The sequence below is a fragment of the Balaenoptera physalus genome (assembly GCF_965194825.1).
Source record: "Balaenoptera physalus genome assembly, chromosome: 5".
In the NCBI taxonomy this organism is placed as follows: domain Eukaryota; kingdom Metazoa; phylum Chordata; class Mammalia; order Artiodactyla; family Balaenopteridae; genus Balaenoptera; species Balaenoptera physalus.
This window is the reverse complement of record NC_138884.1, coordinates 29,052,948-29,070,661: the sequence shown is the minus strand read 5'-3', so window position 1 is coordinate 29,070,661 and position 17,714 is coordinate 29,052,948. Positions and strand designations below refer to the sequence as shown.

Here is a 17,714-nt window from a genome sequence, read left to right as displayed (position 1 = left end):
AAATATCTTCAATCTGAATTTGTTCCTATTATTCATAGGTATTCAGAAGACTCCAAATGAACCTCAGCTGGAATTCATCCTTGGTAAGAAATTCCATCTTATTTATTTATAGCTATAAATGTAATAAGCCATTTGTACATATAATTTACAACTTTAGATATGTTACTTATATCATTATATACTTTATAAACTTTTGAATATCATTCTGTGAAAAAATTTCATTCTATAAGGTAAGTGTTATTTTCCCCAATTTATTAGTAAAGAATCCAAGCTGTGGAGCAGGTCAGCTCATGACCCAAGGATTGAGGGCTCAGTGGTGATGGGTTTGTGCCTCTCAATCAGGTCTGCTCTCCGCAAATCTGGTGCCCAGCACTCATTCTAATACAGTGACCCGATTTTGTTGCTAATCAACATTTCTCAAGATGCATGTGTCTAATTATCTACTCCTTGGGCTGGAGACTGGGCTCATGTAGAGTTTTCCTTTATCCTCCTTTATGCCATTTACAAGGTTCATGCCCCCTTTCGGTCTCACTCACTCAAAAATATCCCCTTACTCTTTTTAAAAAATAATTAATTAATTAATTAATTTTTGGCTGCATTGGGTCTTTGTTGCTGGGCACGGGCTTTCTCTAGTTGCGGCAAGCGGGGGCTACTCTTCGTTGCAGTGTGTGGGCTTCTCATTGCAGTGGCTTCTCTTGTTGCAGAGCACGGGATCTAGGCACACAGGCTTCAGTAGTTGCGGTGTGTGGGCTCCAGTAGTTGTGGCTCGCAGGCTGTAGAACGCAGGCTCAGTAGTTGTGGCGCACGGGCTTAGTTGCTCCGCAGCGTGTGGGATCTTTCTGGACCAGGGCTCGAGCCTGTGTTCCCTGCATTGGCAGGCAGATTCTTAACCACTGTGCCACCAGGGAAGTCCCAATCCCCTTACTCTTCCATCTTGATGTGTGGACAGATCCTTGACTTTGAGAGTTTAATTTTAATTCAAAGCTTTAACTTGCTTAAGCAACTCTAAAGATCTGGTGCATGTAGAAATTTCTAACTTTGTCAAGGGTAAATTATTAAAAATGTGCACCCCTACAATATTGTAAACCAACTATACTTCAATACAATAGTTTTTTTGCTTAAACATCAGTGGTTTTTAAAAAAATGTGTACCCTGAGGCTGGTCCACTACTTAGCTAGTGAGTGGGAGCTGCTTTGTGTTTGAATCAGGTATGACTACAAAGTGCTATTAGGGAATTAGCTGCAAAATGGTATTTAAAGGGGGTAAAAATATGGTGCCTATGCACTATTCAGAGAGGGTTTTTTCCCCCCCTCTCTCACTGTTCTCAAATATTTTGAAAGGTCCCCAATATCTTTACATTTTATTTATATGAAGTTTTATAGAATTGTAAATGCATGTATTCAATTTCATATAGAGACACCAGATACATTTTAGTATCCAAATCTTTAAATATTGATATACGTATTTTATAAAGTTATGGGAAAATTGAAATATATACATCCACTATCTGCAGTAGTTTTTAGTTGTTTGAAGTCCCAATTATTTTAGGAATATACTTTTTCATTATATAATGAAATAGGTTTCAAGTTTACATCCTTTGCTCAAAATATTACATTATGAGGCATAACTTATTGAAAAGAAATAATCATAATTTTTTGGTTTTGTTTTCTTTCTCTTTCTAATAGATTTTATTTTTAGAGCAGTTTTAAGCTCACATCAAATGTGAACAGAAAGTACATCCCCTGCCAGAGTGGTACAGTTGTTACAGTTGATGAACTTACAGTGACAGATTATTATTACCCTAAGTCTATAGTTTACATTAGGATTCATTCTTGGTGTGATACATTCTATGGATTTGGACAATGTATAGACATGTATTCATCATTATAATATCACACTTATTATCTTCACTGTCCTAAAAGTTCTCTGACTTCTAACTATTCATCCCCCCTCTCTTGTAATCCCTGACAACCACTGATAAAGCTATACTTTATTTATTTATTTTTCTAGAGAGTTCTCAGATGTTGTCAGATATAGAAAGCATTCATTTTTCAGAAGAGGAGCCAAGTAGCAAAGAAGTCCTAGGCACCTCTTGACTCACTGACTACTTGACTCTTGCTACTTGAGCCTTCATTTACTCATCTTTTATTTTTAGGAGAAGAAATTCATTTTTTACCTTTTTAACAGGACTTCTGAAAATGAAGATTTGTTAGACTAATTTGGTGTATTTCAAAACACAGAGAAAGCTTTCTTACTTGCATCCTGAGAACAGGGGAAATCTGAACTAGGCAGAAGCAACTGGAGTGGAGGCTGTTAGTCAAACATGGAGACAGAATGCCTGGGCCAAATACCTGTCTTCTGTTTCTTTTTTTTTTTTTTTTCCCAGTTAAATTGCCCTTTGGGGATCCTTGAAGACTCCATAACTCTCACCCAACAACTAATATATATACTTTTTCTTTTTTTTTTTTTATACTTATGTATATTATTTCTTTTTTTTTTAACATCTTTATTGGGGTATAATTGCTTTACAATGGTGTGTTACTGCTTTATAACAAAGTGAATCAGCTATACGTATACATATATCCCCATATCCCCTCCCTCTTGCGTCTCCCTCCCACCTTCCCTATCCCACCCCTCTAGGTGGTCACAAAGCACTGAGCTGATCTCCCTGTGCCATGCAGCTACTTCCCACTAGCTATCTATTTTACATTTGGTAGTGTATATATGTCCATGCCACTCTCTCACTTCGTCCCAGCTTCCCCCTCCCCCTGTCTTCTATTTCAATTAAAGTTATTTATCTTGTTCAAAGACCTAACTATACTAACTCTTTTGAAAGCGCAGTCAAGTTTGGGAACAATGCTGTCGTCACTTACATTTCTGGCTTTGAATCATAATCTCAGAGATGAGCAGCTCTGAGAATTTATTCATAATAATATTCCTCCCATTTAAAAAAACAAACCTTAATTTTCTTTTTTCATATCTATTCAAAAAATACAGTAGAATTCTTAACAACAGGTAATTTTATCATATGGCAGGAAATGCCTGATGAGTAAACAAAAGAAAGTTATTTAGAATCTTCAGGGAATTGTGTTCTTGATTCTGGAAGATGTATTTCCCAAACTGTTTGTTATGTTTCTTAGCACTTTAAGATCCTTAACTGTACCATCTCTTGAAGAATTTTTTGAAAAAACTACTCTTTCAAGGAGATTACAGCTAAACCCATGTAGGTTTTACAGTATATTTTTGTCTCTTTTTTTCCTTTAAGTTTTTTTTACTCTCACAGATTATTCAAGATTTCATCTATTATATAGCTGACTTCACTTCATAATTAAAAATGAGAGAATAATAGTTTCTTAAATATTTTTGTCATCGTTTAAGAATGTGCATGTTTATTTAATCAGAAAGAAAGCAAAGCATCTTAATACAAAAAAAAAAAAAATCTAGGAAAAAATGGAACAAACAAGGTAAGAGACTTTTTTCCACCTAATTTTCCAACTAAATTCTTTTGGGGGGGGAATTTTTTTAATTGAAGTATAGTTGATTTATGTTGTGTTAATTTCTGCTCTATGGCAAAGTGATTCAGTCATACATGTATATACATATTTTATATATTCTTTTCCATTATGGTTTGTCTCAGGATATTGAATATAGTTCTCTGTGCTATACAGTAGGACCTTGTTGTTTCTCCATCCAACTAATTTTTTTTTTATATTTGATTATCATTTCTGTACCAAAGTATTCAAACAAATTAAGAGTTTCAATGGCCTTGCTTTTTAAATTGGGAAAACAGCCACACTAATTTTGTAGGTGTCCTATTGCTTTGAATGAGTTATATTCCAGCAAGGATTTGTCTCTGCCTTGTCTATATGCCGCTATAAAATCATTATATCTTGCTGAATTTCCTCTGCTACATCTTTATCTAAGTAAATGAGTTAGGAGATGTTTAGTCAATTGAGCAAGCTAATCAGCTAAAAATAGTACAATATATGCACGTACTGATTAAATGAGTATCTCATGCCCATTGTCAACTGTATTTCTAGTGGGTGACTGCATTTAAATTCTGTAATTCACCCTTACACCTACAACTCTGCTTCCACGTGTCTTTCATTATTTCACTTGAGTACATTGATACCCTTTTTATTTTCACAAAGAGAGAAATAATTAAAACCCAAAAGAACACAGATTTTGTTTACAGTCTAATAAAATTGTTCTCATTTCAACAAAGCTGGCATTTAAGAAGAGGGATCATTTCTTACAATCTGGTAACATTTGTTTCTTGAAACCACTGTGGAAAATGCATAGAGGTGAGTCATTTGACAAAGATATGAAAGAAAAGAAATTCCTATGAACTATTTCTTAAGTTTATCCCCCTGATTATGCTTATGATGTTTATTTTCATGCCTCCATTTACTATCTCCAAAGTCAATAGAATACTTAGAAGAATATGTTTTCATATTTTTATATAGATACCACACATACCGTAAATCCAAGGCAATAGTCACTAATGCATGTTAATGCACAGGAGGAATGGCATGTGTGTGTACATGTGGTTCTTGTGCTTTTTATTTGACACTGTGAAGTCACATTCTTTAAATAACTTACACGTTGATGACTGATACCTACTGGAAGCCAGACACAGGGTACATCAAAACACACATTTTATACGTGTCAACAGCCTCAGTGTCAATTATGATAGGAATGTGGGGATGTGGAGGCTGGAGTGAAATCCTTAACAAGTGCAAGTAATTCACTCATCTAAAGTGTATTAGGAGCATAGAAAACTTATAAATAAAGTAATTTCAGGTAGTGTTAAGTTCTATGTAGACAGAAACAGGATGACTATCTAGAACGTGCCTGGGGGAGAGGTAGTTGACTTGGGGAACAGAAGGACTATTTTTGTTTTTGTTTTTGTTCATTGTTTTTTCAAAACATGACCACAATACCTTTATTAGTCCTAAAAATAGTGATAAAAATTCCTTAATATAATCAAATATCCAAAAACGTTTATATTTCAGAGGGCCTATTTTGAATATAGAGGGTCAAGGAAGGCCTCTTTGTGTCCAAAGGGACTTATGCATGTTGCAGATGCTGATTTGGAAAGTATCCATACTAAATGTAAGATCCAGGTGAACAAGAAGACAACGTACAGAATGGGAGAAAATATTTGCAAATGATGCGACTGACAAGGGATTTATTTCCAAAATATACAAATAGCTCATTCAACTTAATATCAAAAAAAAAAGACCAAAAAACAAACAACCCAATCAAAAAATGGGCAGAAGACCTAAGTAGACATTTCTTCAAAGAAGACATACAGATGGCCAACAGGCACATGAAGAAATGCTCAATATTGCTAATTATTAGACAAATGCAAATCAAAGCTACCATGAGGTATCACCTCACACCAGTCAGAATGGCCATCATCAAAAAGTCTACAAATAATAAATGCTGGCGAGGGTGTGGAGAAAAGGGAACCATCCTACACTGTTGCTGGGAATGTAAATTGGTGCAATCACTATGGAGAACAATATGGAGTTTCCTTTAAAAACTAAAAGTAGAGTTGCCATATGATCCTGCAATCCCACTCCTGGGCATATATCTGGAGAAAACTCTAATTCAAAAAGACACATGTACCCCAATATTCATTGCAGCACTACTTACAATAGCCAAGACATGGAAGCAACCTAAATGTCCATTGACAGATGAATGGATAAAGAAGATGTGGTATATATGTATACAATGGAATATACTCAGCCATAAAAAAGAATAAAATAATGCCATTTGCAGCAACTTGGATGGACCTAGAGGTTCATATTAAGTGAAGTAAGTCAGACAAAGACAAATATCATGTATCACTTACATGTGGAATCTTAAAAAATGATACAAATGAACTTATTTATAAAACAGAAATAAACTCACAGACATTGAAAAACTTATGGTTACCAAAGCGGGGGAGATAAATTCAGAATTTGGGATTAACATATACACACTAATATAATAAAATAGATAAACAATAAGGACCTACTGTATAGCATGGGGAACTATTTTCAATATCTTATAATAACCCATAATGGAAAAGAATCAGAAAAAGAATGGATATAGTTATAGATATATAGAACTGAATCACTTTGCTGTACATCTGAAACTAACACAACATTGTAAATTTACTATACTTCAATTTAAAAAAAGGTTTAAAAAAAAAAACCCAGTTGACTTTCCCAGAAGGAGGGGGCAGGCTATAGTAGATACTTGTGCAGTAGGTAATAGGGTTTTAAGAATGGAAATACTGGGGTTCAAGGATAGTCAATCAGGTTGCTAGTTTGATCAGGCATGAAACCAAGCTATGAGCTGATCTGGGCTCTTAGTAAAAGAGGAAATGGCAAATAGTGAAGGACCATTTGCTGGGCTACTGGAATGCCAAGGTCAGATTAGGACAGTAGTAGGACAGAAGATGGGCTGAGCCAGTGAGAGCCCTACTCCCATGGCCTCTTCTAGTCTCCCTCACCCTCACCGTGTACCTCACCCCTGGACAACAGGATCAGCCCTGGTGCTTGGGTGATGCCAAGACTCTAGTGAGTAAAGGATAGAGAGAGATGGGATTCAAAGCCAACTGACTGTTAGATCCTTTGCCTTGTGTGAAGCTGATTTATCTTTTAAGAATCAGTATGTAAATTTATGGAATGAATTTTTCCTGAGACTTTTTCCCCTGGAATTGAAAATGGATCAATTCCTCCCCTATAGGTTTTATTAGTACGTAAAATAAGACTAATCTGAGGTTCAAATTATTTAACAGATCCTTACTTTTTCTTTCAATTTTCTCTAAAATCAGTAAATCTATATTAACTGCTATAATTTTCTTAGTACTATAGTGAAAATTATATCAGATAACAATCGATAATAGGCAATGCAGAAATATATCGCAGTTATCTCTGTAAAGTGGTCATACATTTTCAGATAGTTATTGTCATACATTTTCAGATAGTTATTTTCATACATTTTCAGATAGTTATCTCTCCTGATTTCTGTTTTCCCATCTCATTTCTTGACTTTTTTTCCTAATGCTCCAAAGTCAGGATAGATAAAGGGGAAGTTTAAGCCACTGTATTTCATCCCCAACTCAGAGTCAATCAGCACGTGTTGTTTAATTTTTATAGTGAAACATAGATTCTTAAGATAGAAAACTATTCAGTCATTAAAAAATCGTCTTTCAAAAGGATATTTCATCAAACAGGGGAATATAAGACTTGTCAAAGCAGGATAACAAACTGCTTGTACAACATAACCCTTATTTAACTGTGTTAACGGTGTTTGTGTACAAAATAACAAGATTGGAAAACTAAGCATGAGTGTCTTTAATCATGGTTCTCACAACTTGGTACAGTTTTTATTTCCTTTGTTATGCTTTCCAAAGGAAAGCATAAAGATATTTTGTTATATCTTTTAAAATCTCTGCAACGTGCCCATATAAATGTCACGATCAAGTGTTTGTTTGTTTAAATAAATACCTAAAAAAGCTGAACAAGAAAGGGGGCATATTTGAAGGAGTCAAATTTTGCTCTTTGTTTCAGTTAACTCATAGTATAAGTAGAGAGATCAAACTAAGACTCCTGAAGTGATTAAAAAGATCCTTAAACGCTAAGCTATTTTTCAGGGGCTCTAAGAATATGAGAGATGGTGTAAAGGATCAAACTAGTATGAGAAGGAGTGGTCAGGAAAGGCTTTCCAAGGAAGACTAACTAAAGCGAGTTTCTGAAGGAGGAAAGAAAGCAGCATTAGAAGAGGTAGAGGAAAGGAGGAATCACATTTTAGACCAGGAGAGCAGCAGAAGCAGACGCTTGGTGCTTGGAACAAGATAAATACTCCAAATTCAGAAAACACAGACACAAAAAGGCGTGCAATAAATACTTATATTTATTACACCAAGTTACGTATAACAAGCCAGCCATCTTGTCTTGAAAATAAAAACTGTACTCTTAAATAGGATTCTTGATTCATCTACTTCCTGGTCCTTTGGAATCGTGATATATACTGAAAAATCAGTGATTCCAAGTGCTTTATAGGAAATTACTTCACATTCACTCTGTAAGCCATGTCAGTTCTACCATACATAATGTGACTAAATAAACAAATTGAAGTACACCCTTGTAGAAACTCTGTTTTCTCTATGGAAATAGAGACTTTAAAAAGTCTGTGGGCATGCAACCCACTATATACCTGTACCAGGTAGATGATGTGTACCAGGCTAGAATTCAGTGATTAAAATTCAGTTCTATCACAACATTACGTTATGGTGTAATGGCAAGATGTCCTTGGGTAGGTTACTTCAAATATCAGAGTGACTTTCAATAAGAACAAGAAGAATCCTGATTCTAAATGCTTTGTTCTTTGTTCTGATGGAGCATATAGGTGATTTTGTGTACTGATTTTAGATTTTATATATACAGCCACAATATTTCTAATAACCCAGCTAGGGGAAAAAGAAAGTCATGTAAATCATGTGATCAGTTTTCTGTGTTCAGAATTTGAAAATGTGTATAAAATACGCCCAAACTGATAAGCTGCACAAAACCTGTCTCATCTCTGTATAGACACTGCTTTTATAGCTTGCTAAGGCCTTCATTAACCTGCATGTCACATCCATTCATACTTTATGAACTGCTATAAATCAGCCATTGTTTTATATGTTTCTGGAAAAGAAAAAAAAAAATCTGAGGAGGCTCAACTTGCCAATTTTCTCCTGTGTTCACACTTCTACTGTCCTGCTGATCTGTGTTCATAAGTGATCATAAAGCTTTGACTTTTTTAAAGCTCCAATGGGAGAATGGAAGATTTTATTATATCTTCTTTAGTATTTTTACCCTCTATGTGGTATTATAGGCAAACTAAAGGGAATACTGAGCACAGAGGTATATTTTTGTATTTAATCTATTGATAAAAATACTATATGAAATACTTCTTCATATAAGCTGCAAGATGATTTTCAAGCAACAAGAGAAGCAACTGCTAAGAATGTGCTTGCTCTATTTTTTTGCTCATTATACGTTGATTGCCATTTTCTTTATTCTTACAGTGTAAAGTACTGGGAAATCACAGTAATAGCTACCATTTTTTGAGCATCTACTATGTGCTTATCTCTTTACAAACAGGATGCCATGTTTTCCTTACCACAGTTCTACAGGATAATATTAAAATAGCTAACATTTACTAAGTGCTTGTTTGTTCACCAGACGTTGTTCTAAATAATTTACATAAACTAATTACTTTAATTCTCAGACTTTCATTATGAGATAAATTCTCTATTATCATCTTTGTCTTATAGGAAAGGGTACTTAGACATAAACAAGTAAAGTTATGAACCTAAGATTTGAACCCAGGAATCTGAGTACAGAACAAACTCGCCCATATTATCTTCAATGAAAAGAGGAAAAATCTAAGATTCCCATTGATCAACTTTCCAAAGATCTTATGGAAGTTGAGTGACAGAGTCAGAATCCAAGCTGAGTTTTGTCTGATCTGAACTCCTGCTTTTAACCATCAGGCTGTCCTCCCTCTTTCTTGATTCCTGTTTTTCAAGAATTTCCAGGACATGGTAGAGACAAACTATCAGGCCAGGTAGATTGTGATAAGGGCAAAATAAAGACATAAGCCAAGAACTATGGAAGTACTGAGCAAGCAGTGATTAAATATAACTGTGGCATCAGAAAAAACATCTCAGAGGAAGTGGCATTTGGACCAGGTTTGGAAGGATTAACAGGATTTCAGCTGGTTTAGAAGGAACACAAGAGACAATTCAGGCAAAGGGAGTAGCAAACTACATGAAAGAAAATCCTACAGCTCATTTCCTAAGGTGATGAGTTTAATGCTCATTTACATTTTCCTCTTTATTACTAATAATCCCACTCTAAAAATAAATTAAGGCTCTAGAAATCTTCTTGCAGTATTTTACAATTGTTGCACATACATGAGAAACTTGTTTTAAAATTCTAAATAAACACAAGTCTTTCAACATTATTCTAGTGCTTGCAAATTGTAGTTGGGGATCAGGAAGAATTGAGGCTTACTGGCTTTGGCGCTAAGCTATCAACAGATGAAGCTCAGGGAAGGCTCAGGCCTTGCTAAGCTAGACACGGCAGACTCTGTGGCCATGCTGTGTCCCTGACAATTGCCTACCTATGCAGAGCTTGCAGACACAAGAATCTGCCAGACGCATCTTTCTCGGAGCTATCTCAATTTTGACAACATCGGGTAACTAGCACTACTTTTGAAGAGATGTTTTTCAGAACAACAGTTTATCACCACAACCAAAATAATAGACAGTAGTTTTGCATTTCAGGCTCAAATTTCAGTCTACAATCTGAGTGAGGAGGCAATATAGCTAAGAGATGGGAGTGTGAAGACTACTCTAGAATTTTAACAATGTATTTGTTACTACCTCCACAGGCAGCCTCGGAAAAATGACACAATGTCTCTGACTCCCTATTTTCTTCTCTGTAAAACAGGAAGGGGATCAGTATCTACCTTATATGGTTCTTGTTAGGATTAAACGAATTAATATACAGAAAGCCTTTAAACTGGTATCTGACATATACCTAACGATTGGTTAGCCTTTGCTATTTTGGATTTAACCTTGGGTAAATCACTTTGTCATACTCCGTGAGCACTTTTTTGGAAAGGGGTCTTGGCACTGAATTTTTGTGCATGATAATTGCTATCACTTATTGAACTCCTAAGTGCCAGGTATTGAGTCCTACTGGCTTTGGGGCTAAACTAGATGAAACTCAGAGAAGGCTCAGACCATGCTGAGTGGGACACAGCAAAATCTGTAGCTGTGCTGTGCCCCTGACAATTGCCTACCTATGCAGAGTTTGCAGACACAAGAATCTTCCCAATGTGTCTTTTCACATTTTATCTCTGATCTTGGAACAGACCAGCTAGGTGCTTCTCACTCTTCCTGTTTCACAGGTGTAGTCACTTGCCCAAGGGCATAAAGCTGGGAGTGGAGAAATATAGATTTTTAACTCCAAAGGCCATGTTCCTTGTGGCTGATTATTAAAAGTACGGGATTGGAGGGGGGTAGACAATAAAAGGTTATCTAAGACGTGCATCACAGTTTTTGTACTGCTGAGATAGAGATTTAATTGAAGGAAGAGAAAGTGAACTAATTAGAGCTTCTTAACAGGTCTGTCGTGTGGGTAGTGTTTTCTGGCGACTCAAGATTTAATGTGTGCTCCCTCTGGAACGTAGCTGTTCTTATTGCTACTGGTCTAAATTCTAGCTTGGCATTCTTCAGGAGGTTGAGATACATGACATCAGTTAATAAGTGAAAAGTATATAAGAGAACAAACGTCTCTTTTTGCCTCACTTCCTGTTTGCTAGGAGTGTACCATTTAACTGAATTTTGTTGCAATAAATTATATCTATTCTTCTGTTCCCATTTCTTTCTGAATAACATACCACAGGAACATATAGTTAAGGGAGGCCTAAACTGATTATTCCACATGAGTTTAGCTAATTACTTGTTAAATTAGAGGGTTTTTTTCTTCAATGTTCACATCTACCTTGTTTATCTGTCTTTCATCCACAATCAACATGCCCCATCCAGTTTATTTCTCTTTGTGTGTGATTTACCTAATTACTTTCTTTCCTCCATTGTCTAATCACTGAGAGTGCTGGTCACTGGAACAGGTCTACCTTTTCAGCAACTGTTGCTGCTTGTGGGTAATTGAGGAATCAGGACTGCCTAGCAGCTTTGTTCATTAGGAAGCCACCGAGGTTATGAGGGAGCGAGGTCCCCTGATGCTGTTGTCTGTGCGGCTGAGATTTGTCAGTGGGGCTTCTTGTCAAGCAGATGGCATGCAAATGTATCTAAGGCTACCTGGGAGCCAAGCCAGGGGGAAGAAACCTAGTAGAGTGGAACGTGGGATTAAAGAAAAGTCCCTTCCCACGTCCACTGTACAGAGCAGTCTTTTCCCAAATGCTTCTTACTTGAGCTTTGACCTTTCACAGTTGCCAATGGTGGTGCTCTCCCCATTTTACAACAGCAGAAACTGACTGTCAGATGGGTTGAGTGACTTGCCCGCGCTCATGTTTCTGGTATAGCAAAGCCCAAAACTTTTCAAGTTCTCTGCCCCTTACTCCTCCATTCCCTCTACTTGACCATGACAAGGACATGGCTCTTGGCTGTCATCTACAGGGGTAAGGTGGCAGAAGTCAGTCTGAACACAAGAGGTATTCCCAGGTCAAAACTTGCTCAAATTCAGAATATCAGTTTTATCCTAATACTCACGAAACTTAAACACCCTCTTGCTCTAAGCAGTTTCAAAGTCTATGGCTTTAAAGAATATTTACGGGTCTTTGTCTCCAAAATTTGTAACTCTTGCCTTCACTTTTCTTGTTTTTTTTTTTTTCTTGAAGTGTAATTGATTTACAATTTTGTGTTAGGTTCAGGTGTACAGCAAAGGGATTCAGTTTATATATATATATAATGTATATATGGAAAAGAATCTGGAAAATATATATATATTCTTTTTTCAGATTCTTTTGCATTATAGGTTATTACAAGATATTGAGTATAGTTCTCTGTGCTATACATTAGATCCTTGTTGGTTATCTATTTTATATAGAGTGGTACATATCTGTTAATCCCAAACTCCTAATTTATCCTTCCCCACCCCTTTCTGCTTTGGTTTGTTTTCTATGTCTGTGAGTCTGTTTTTGTTTTGTAAATAAGTTTGTTTGTATCATTTTTTTAGATTCCCCATATAAGCAATATCATATGATACTTGTCTTTTCCTGTCTGACTTACCACTTAGTATGATAATCTCCCTCCTCCCTTTTTCAACTGGCTAGTAAATATCTCCACTTGCTTCTCTAGGAGGTCTTTTTTTTTTTTTTTTTTTTTTTAAGGATACCAACCATTTATTGTATATTTATTATGTTCCAGGCTCTTAAATAAGTACCTTACCAATTTTATCTCATCTAATCCTCACAATAACTCTGATTAGGCACCGTTATTATCTACATTTTGGAAACTGAATTATGGAGAGGCTGAAGAGTTGAGATTTGAATCTCACAGGCTCACTCTAGAGCCCATTCTCTTCGACACTGTGGATTGTGCGACATCCGAGAATGAAAGAAGAAAAATGCACTTTTGGCTATTTCAGACCCCAAAGGTTATTTTGTTGTTAAAGGGGAAGAAATATCCCGGACTTAAAAGTAAATCAAGGAAGATGCATGAGAAGGGGACACACCTTTAAGACCAAGGCTTTTAAGTGGAATTCTCCCTCATTTTTATATTTCTCATTGTATCTTTAATCCTGTGTCTGAGAGGTGAACCATCAGATCTTAGGATCAGGTCCTTGGAGCGCTCCCTTCAGCTGGAATGTTGATCCTTGCTCTCCTCTGAACTCCACAGTGTCATTTGCTCAAGACACTTGACTTCCTAGGAGGGGTTTTAAACTCAAGGTAGCTAAAACCTGATTTCTTGATTCCCATTTCCTGTCCCTTCCAAACATTTTATTTCCCCAATGATATCCATCTCCTTAAAATACATCACCATCCATTCTGTTATGCAAATCCTCAACCTCTTAACTCTTTCTTGATACTTCTTTTTCCCTAACCTCATGTCAAATCCACCTTCAAGTCCTATACTTCCTATGTGCAAAGCGTGTTCTGAACTTGATCACCTCTGTCCGTTGCCACCGATATCGTTCAATTCTCAGCCGCTGTCAGCTCTCACCTGAGCCGGTTAAGTAAAATTGAAATATCTTACCACACTCTACAGGGAGCTTGGGCGGCAGGCCCTTCTCACCTTACCTATGCTGGTCTTTCAGCTCACTCTGCAGCCTTAGTCTCAACCTCATTTGTCTTCTTTTTGCTTCTCAAACAAGCCAAACATTTGGGTCTTGGCATTTGTTCTCCCCCGCTCCCCGCCCCTCAGCTGGCCCCTTGGTAAGTTTTAGATCACAACTCAGATGTCACCTCATCAGAGAAGCTTTTCCTGATTCTTGCTCCTCCCAACACTCTCAATTTAATCACCCTGTTTAAAACGCTCACTAAATTATTATTTTTTTTAACTTTATGTCTTGCTAGACTGTAAGCTCCATAAAATAGAGAACTTGCTTTCCTAGTCACTGCTATGAAACTGTCACCTAGAATCATGCTGGGCACATTTAGACATTCAGGAAATATCCACGAACTGAACGCAGGCATGAATGCCATTGCTTTTTGACTCACATTTCTTCATAAAATAAATTTATAGGTTTACAAATGCCCTTGAAATGTTTTGTAATTGTCGCTGACACAATTGTTTGTAAAAAGCAATTCATTTTAGTATTCTCAGTGAAGACGATTATTTAACTGTTGATGCTTTGTTGTTAGCAAATTATATCAGGAAGGGCAGAGCCTGACTGCCCTTGGGGTTCATCTAGAGAGAACTGACAGGAAGAATCAGTCATGGGCCAAGCTGAACAAGTGGGTTCTGTAACTAGACTAGATCGCTGACAATTGCTTATCTGTGTAGAACTTTATGCCCCAAATTCTTCACCAAGTAACTTCAAGAGTCCCGTACTATGATAGCATCAGGAAGCAAGCTATCTTCCTATAGAGGTGCTGTTAAGAACATATATACACAAATAGCAAGAAGCATAACAGAACTAAAATCAGAGAAATGGACTGAGGTCCAGAGATCTGAGCCTGGATTTCAGCCTACCACGTGTAACCCTGAGAGAAGGCAGTACAAGGGCAGTGTTTGAGAGCATGGGCTGGGCTGCCATTATGAGAGCATTTGAATCCTTATCCTGCTACTGGCTACCTGTGTGATTCTGAACAATTACATGTTGACTGGGTTGTTTTGCAGCTTAAATAAGGTAGTGTACTTCAAGCACTAAGAATGGTGCTAGGTGTATAAATGATTGCTTAATGATATTTTAAAATGACTGTTCTGGGTTAATCCCTTACCCTCTCTGAAAATCTGATTCCTTGTGTGTAAGTTGTAGATAATAATTCTTATTTCACAGAGTGTTTGAGCTAATATACATGAAAGGGAGAAGTACATTATTAATACACCATTAGGAAATTCACACATCTTTTTTCCCCACATATATTCACAAGCACGCAGTGAGAATCACTGTAATTTTCATCCTCATTTCCTGAGGAGGATATCGAGATTCCATAACAAATCCGAAGTTACCTGGTCAGGACTGGAATCTACGACCCTGAGCCTTTGACTGTTTACTACACAGAGCAAGAAAGAACTGCCAAGGAGACCTTCAAACATAAGGTGTCTCATATTCTTATCTTACCTAGTCTCCCACATGTCTTGGAATTGCTGCGAAGGTGGCTCTTCTCTAGTTTAGTTTGGGTAGTGTCAACAACTGCTGCTTTGTTCTGAAACTTCCTGTGTAGCTAGGGTTCTGAAGCATTCTACATTCAGCTCACAGGTGCTGTGCTGAGCTTGAGGCTCTCCTTGGAGATCCCCGATATTCTGAGAAGTGTGCTGTTTGTTTCCTTCAAACTTGGTTTCTCTTAGAATCACGCTCTCCCACTCTCAAGCTGCGCTATTTCCACATGGTGTTGAACTTGTGGATTTTGCTCTGAATAATTAGACCCTTTCTGCCCTCAAGCTAGTCCACATTTGATTTCTCACCCACACACTCACTGTCTTTCTCCTCTTGTGTCATGTCTCCTGGTTCACTAGTCATTTCTAGCTTTAGCTTATCTATACCAACCTTGTTTTATTTCCTGTGAGTCAACTGTCTTATGATGGGGGAATTGACATCCTTAAAGGTCCATAGTCAACATGGATATTGAGATTTTCTTTGGTCTACAAAAAAATCACACGTATGATTGACTCAAGGGACTCAGGAAAAACAGGGAGTGATCACTTGCCCCTCCACAAAGGATGCTCTAGATAGAGACAACGAAACGAGAGGCTAGTCATCCCTCCGGAGCCACCTATTCCTCTCATGCTTCCCTTCCCCCGCTTGTTTCCTAATCTATCCATGTATGGCTTTGATTTAATACTTTAAATCTACTTGTAAAATATTTGACACTAGAGGGGTGGGAATTTCATAAAAGACTATTGATTCCACATATAGCTACCAAGTCCAATACATTTATGGGAAAAAAATTACTGAAATTTAAAAAATTACCTTAATTTAAATACCACCTTCTAAAACTTAGTCCTTGGGTGCAATATATACAGTACAATTTTTCTGAAACATTTTGGTTCAGGAAAGCGTGTCTAAAAATTGCCTCATGCAGGATTTGGTGAAACCCAGACCATGAGTCAGTGTTTTGTGTGTGAAATCATCCAGGTTAAACAACTGCCTTCCAGAGCACTTCCTACTTCCTGCCCAAGCAAATGGACCTCAGATTCCCTCAGGGGACTGTCAACCCCTGAAGGTAACGTTCTAAGGTCCCAATTTCCTTTTTTCTGCCTCAGGCTCCCAAATACCTTCTGGACATCATTTTGTGTCCTCAGTTAGAGTTCGTCAACTTTGAGCACAGTTCTCTTAGCCATCCACACTTGGCGACTCAGGCTCTGACTTTCCTGCCAGCACTCCTGTAACTAACTGTCTCCACCAGCCACGCTAGCCTCATCTTGTGGTTCAGAGGTAAATCAAGGAAGCATCCCCTCCCCACTAACCACGTGCCCGGCTGGATCCACCGTTGGGCTCTATGCTTGTCCTGAATGGGAATCCTATTGGCTCCTGTGTCAAACTGGCAGTTCTGGAAAAATATTGTCATCTTGGTCCCTGGTCGGGTATAAGATTTAGGGTTGTTGCCTGTGTTTCTTCCTCTTCTGCAAGCCTAGTTCTAACACTACAGATTTCCATTCACTGACTCACAACATTTCTTATAGTATTCAGAGGGACCAGCTTCCATTCTTTTTTTTTTAATTTATTTTATTTGTATTTCAGAGCTTAAATACACAGATAACTACTTAGCTTAGTTTTGGATACATTTAGTGTTAGTTATCAATAATATACCTGAGAGGAAATGCCTGTGACTGAAGGATATTGAAAACAAGAGGGGGTAGTTGGGAAGGCAACACAGGAGACAGATCTTGGAAGACCCTTTATTCAAGTGGTAATTGAAATTGTGTGAGAAGTTAGGTTACTGCTTTCATAAGGAATAGAGGAAGAATGAAGGGTTGAGAACAGCTTCCATTCTTGGAATAACATTTTCATCCTTTCTTAAGCAGCACATATGTTCCTGCTGAAAAGAGCAGCAGAAAGCTGCAAGCACGCGTTTCCGAAGTGGAACGTGGATTTGGAGCATGCGCACAGAGAGCCAAGTCTGAACAAACTATTAGGCGATGATGCCAGGCCACTTTGGGGTTTACATCATATAGCGTGGGAGGTCAACACCGGAAGAGACACGAGCACAGACTTGTTTTTAATTCAATTGCTTGAGAATGGAGTGTCAACCATTTAGGTAATATTCATGAAAACAGGACAAAATAGAATTTTCTGAGGATTGAAATGAGAGAAGCTGGGGGAGCAGGGGACGGGCTGGAGAATGGGAGTCTTCTGATACAGACAACAGTAATTTGAACCAAATTTGCTCTTTTCATATGCAAATACGCTGTCTTCTGTACAGCTGGCATCTTCGCTGCTTCAGAGCACGATCAAAGAGCATTTCCCGAGAGCACCATTGTTCCAGGCAGAGGCTACTCTTTTCTCTCTCTACAGATTGTTCAATGATACGTA

General features: G+C 37.5%; 1 protein-coding gene across 9 annotated transcripts in view; it reads left to right on the top strand.

The window, feature by feature from the left end:
- The window catches only part of INPP4B (inositol polyphosphate-4-phosphatase type II B), a 750,879-nt gene that overhangs the window by 399,894 nt on the left and 333,271 nt on the right, over positions 1-17,714 (top strand). For all 9 annotated transcript variants that reach the window (XM_082463351.1, XM_082463352.1, XM_082463345.1 and 6 more), the window contains one exon: positions 39-83. In XM_082463351.1, coding sequence (XP_082319477.1) covers positions 39-83 — 45 coding nt within the window. The remainder of the gene's footprint in view (positions 1-38; positions 84-17,714) is intronic.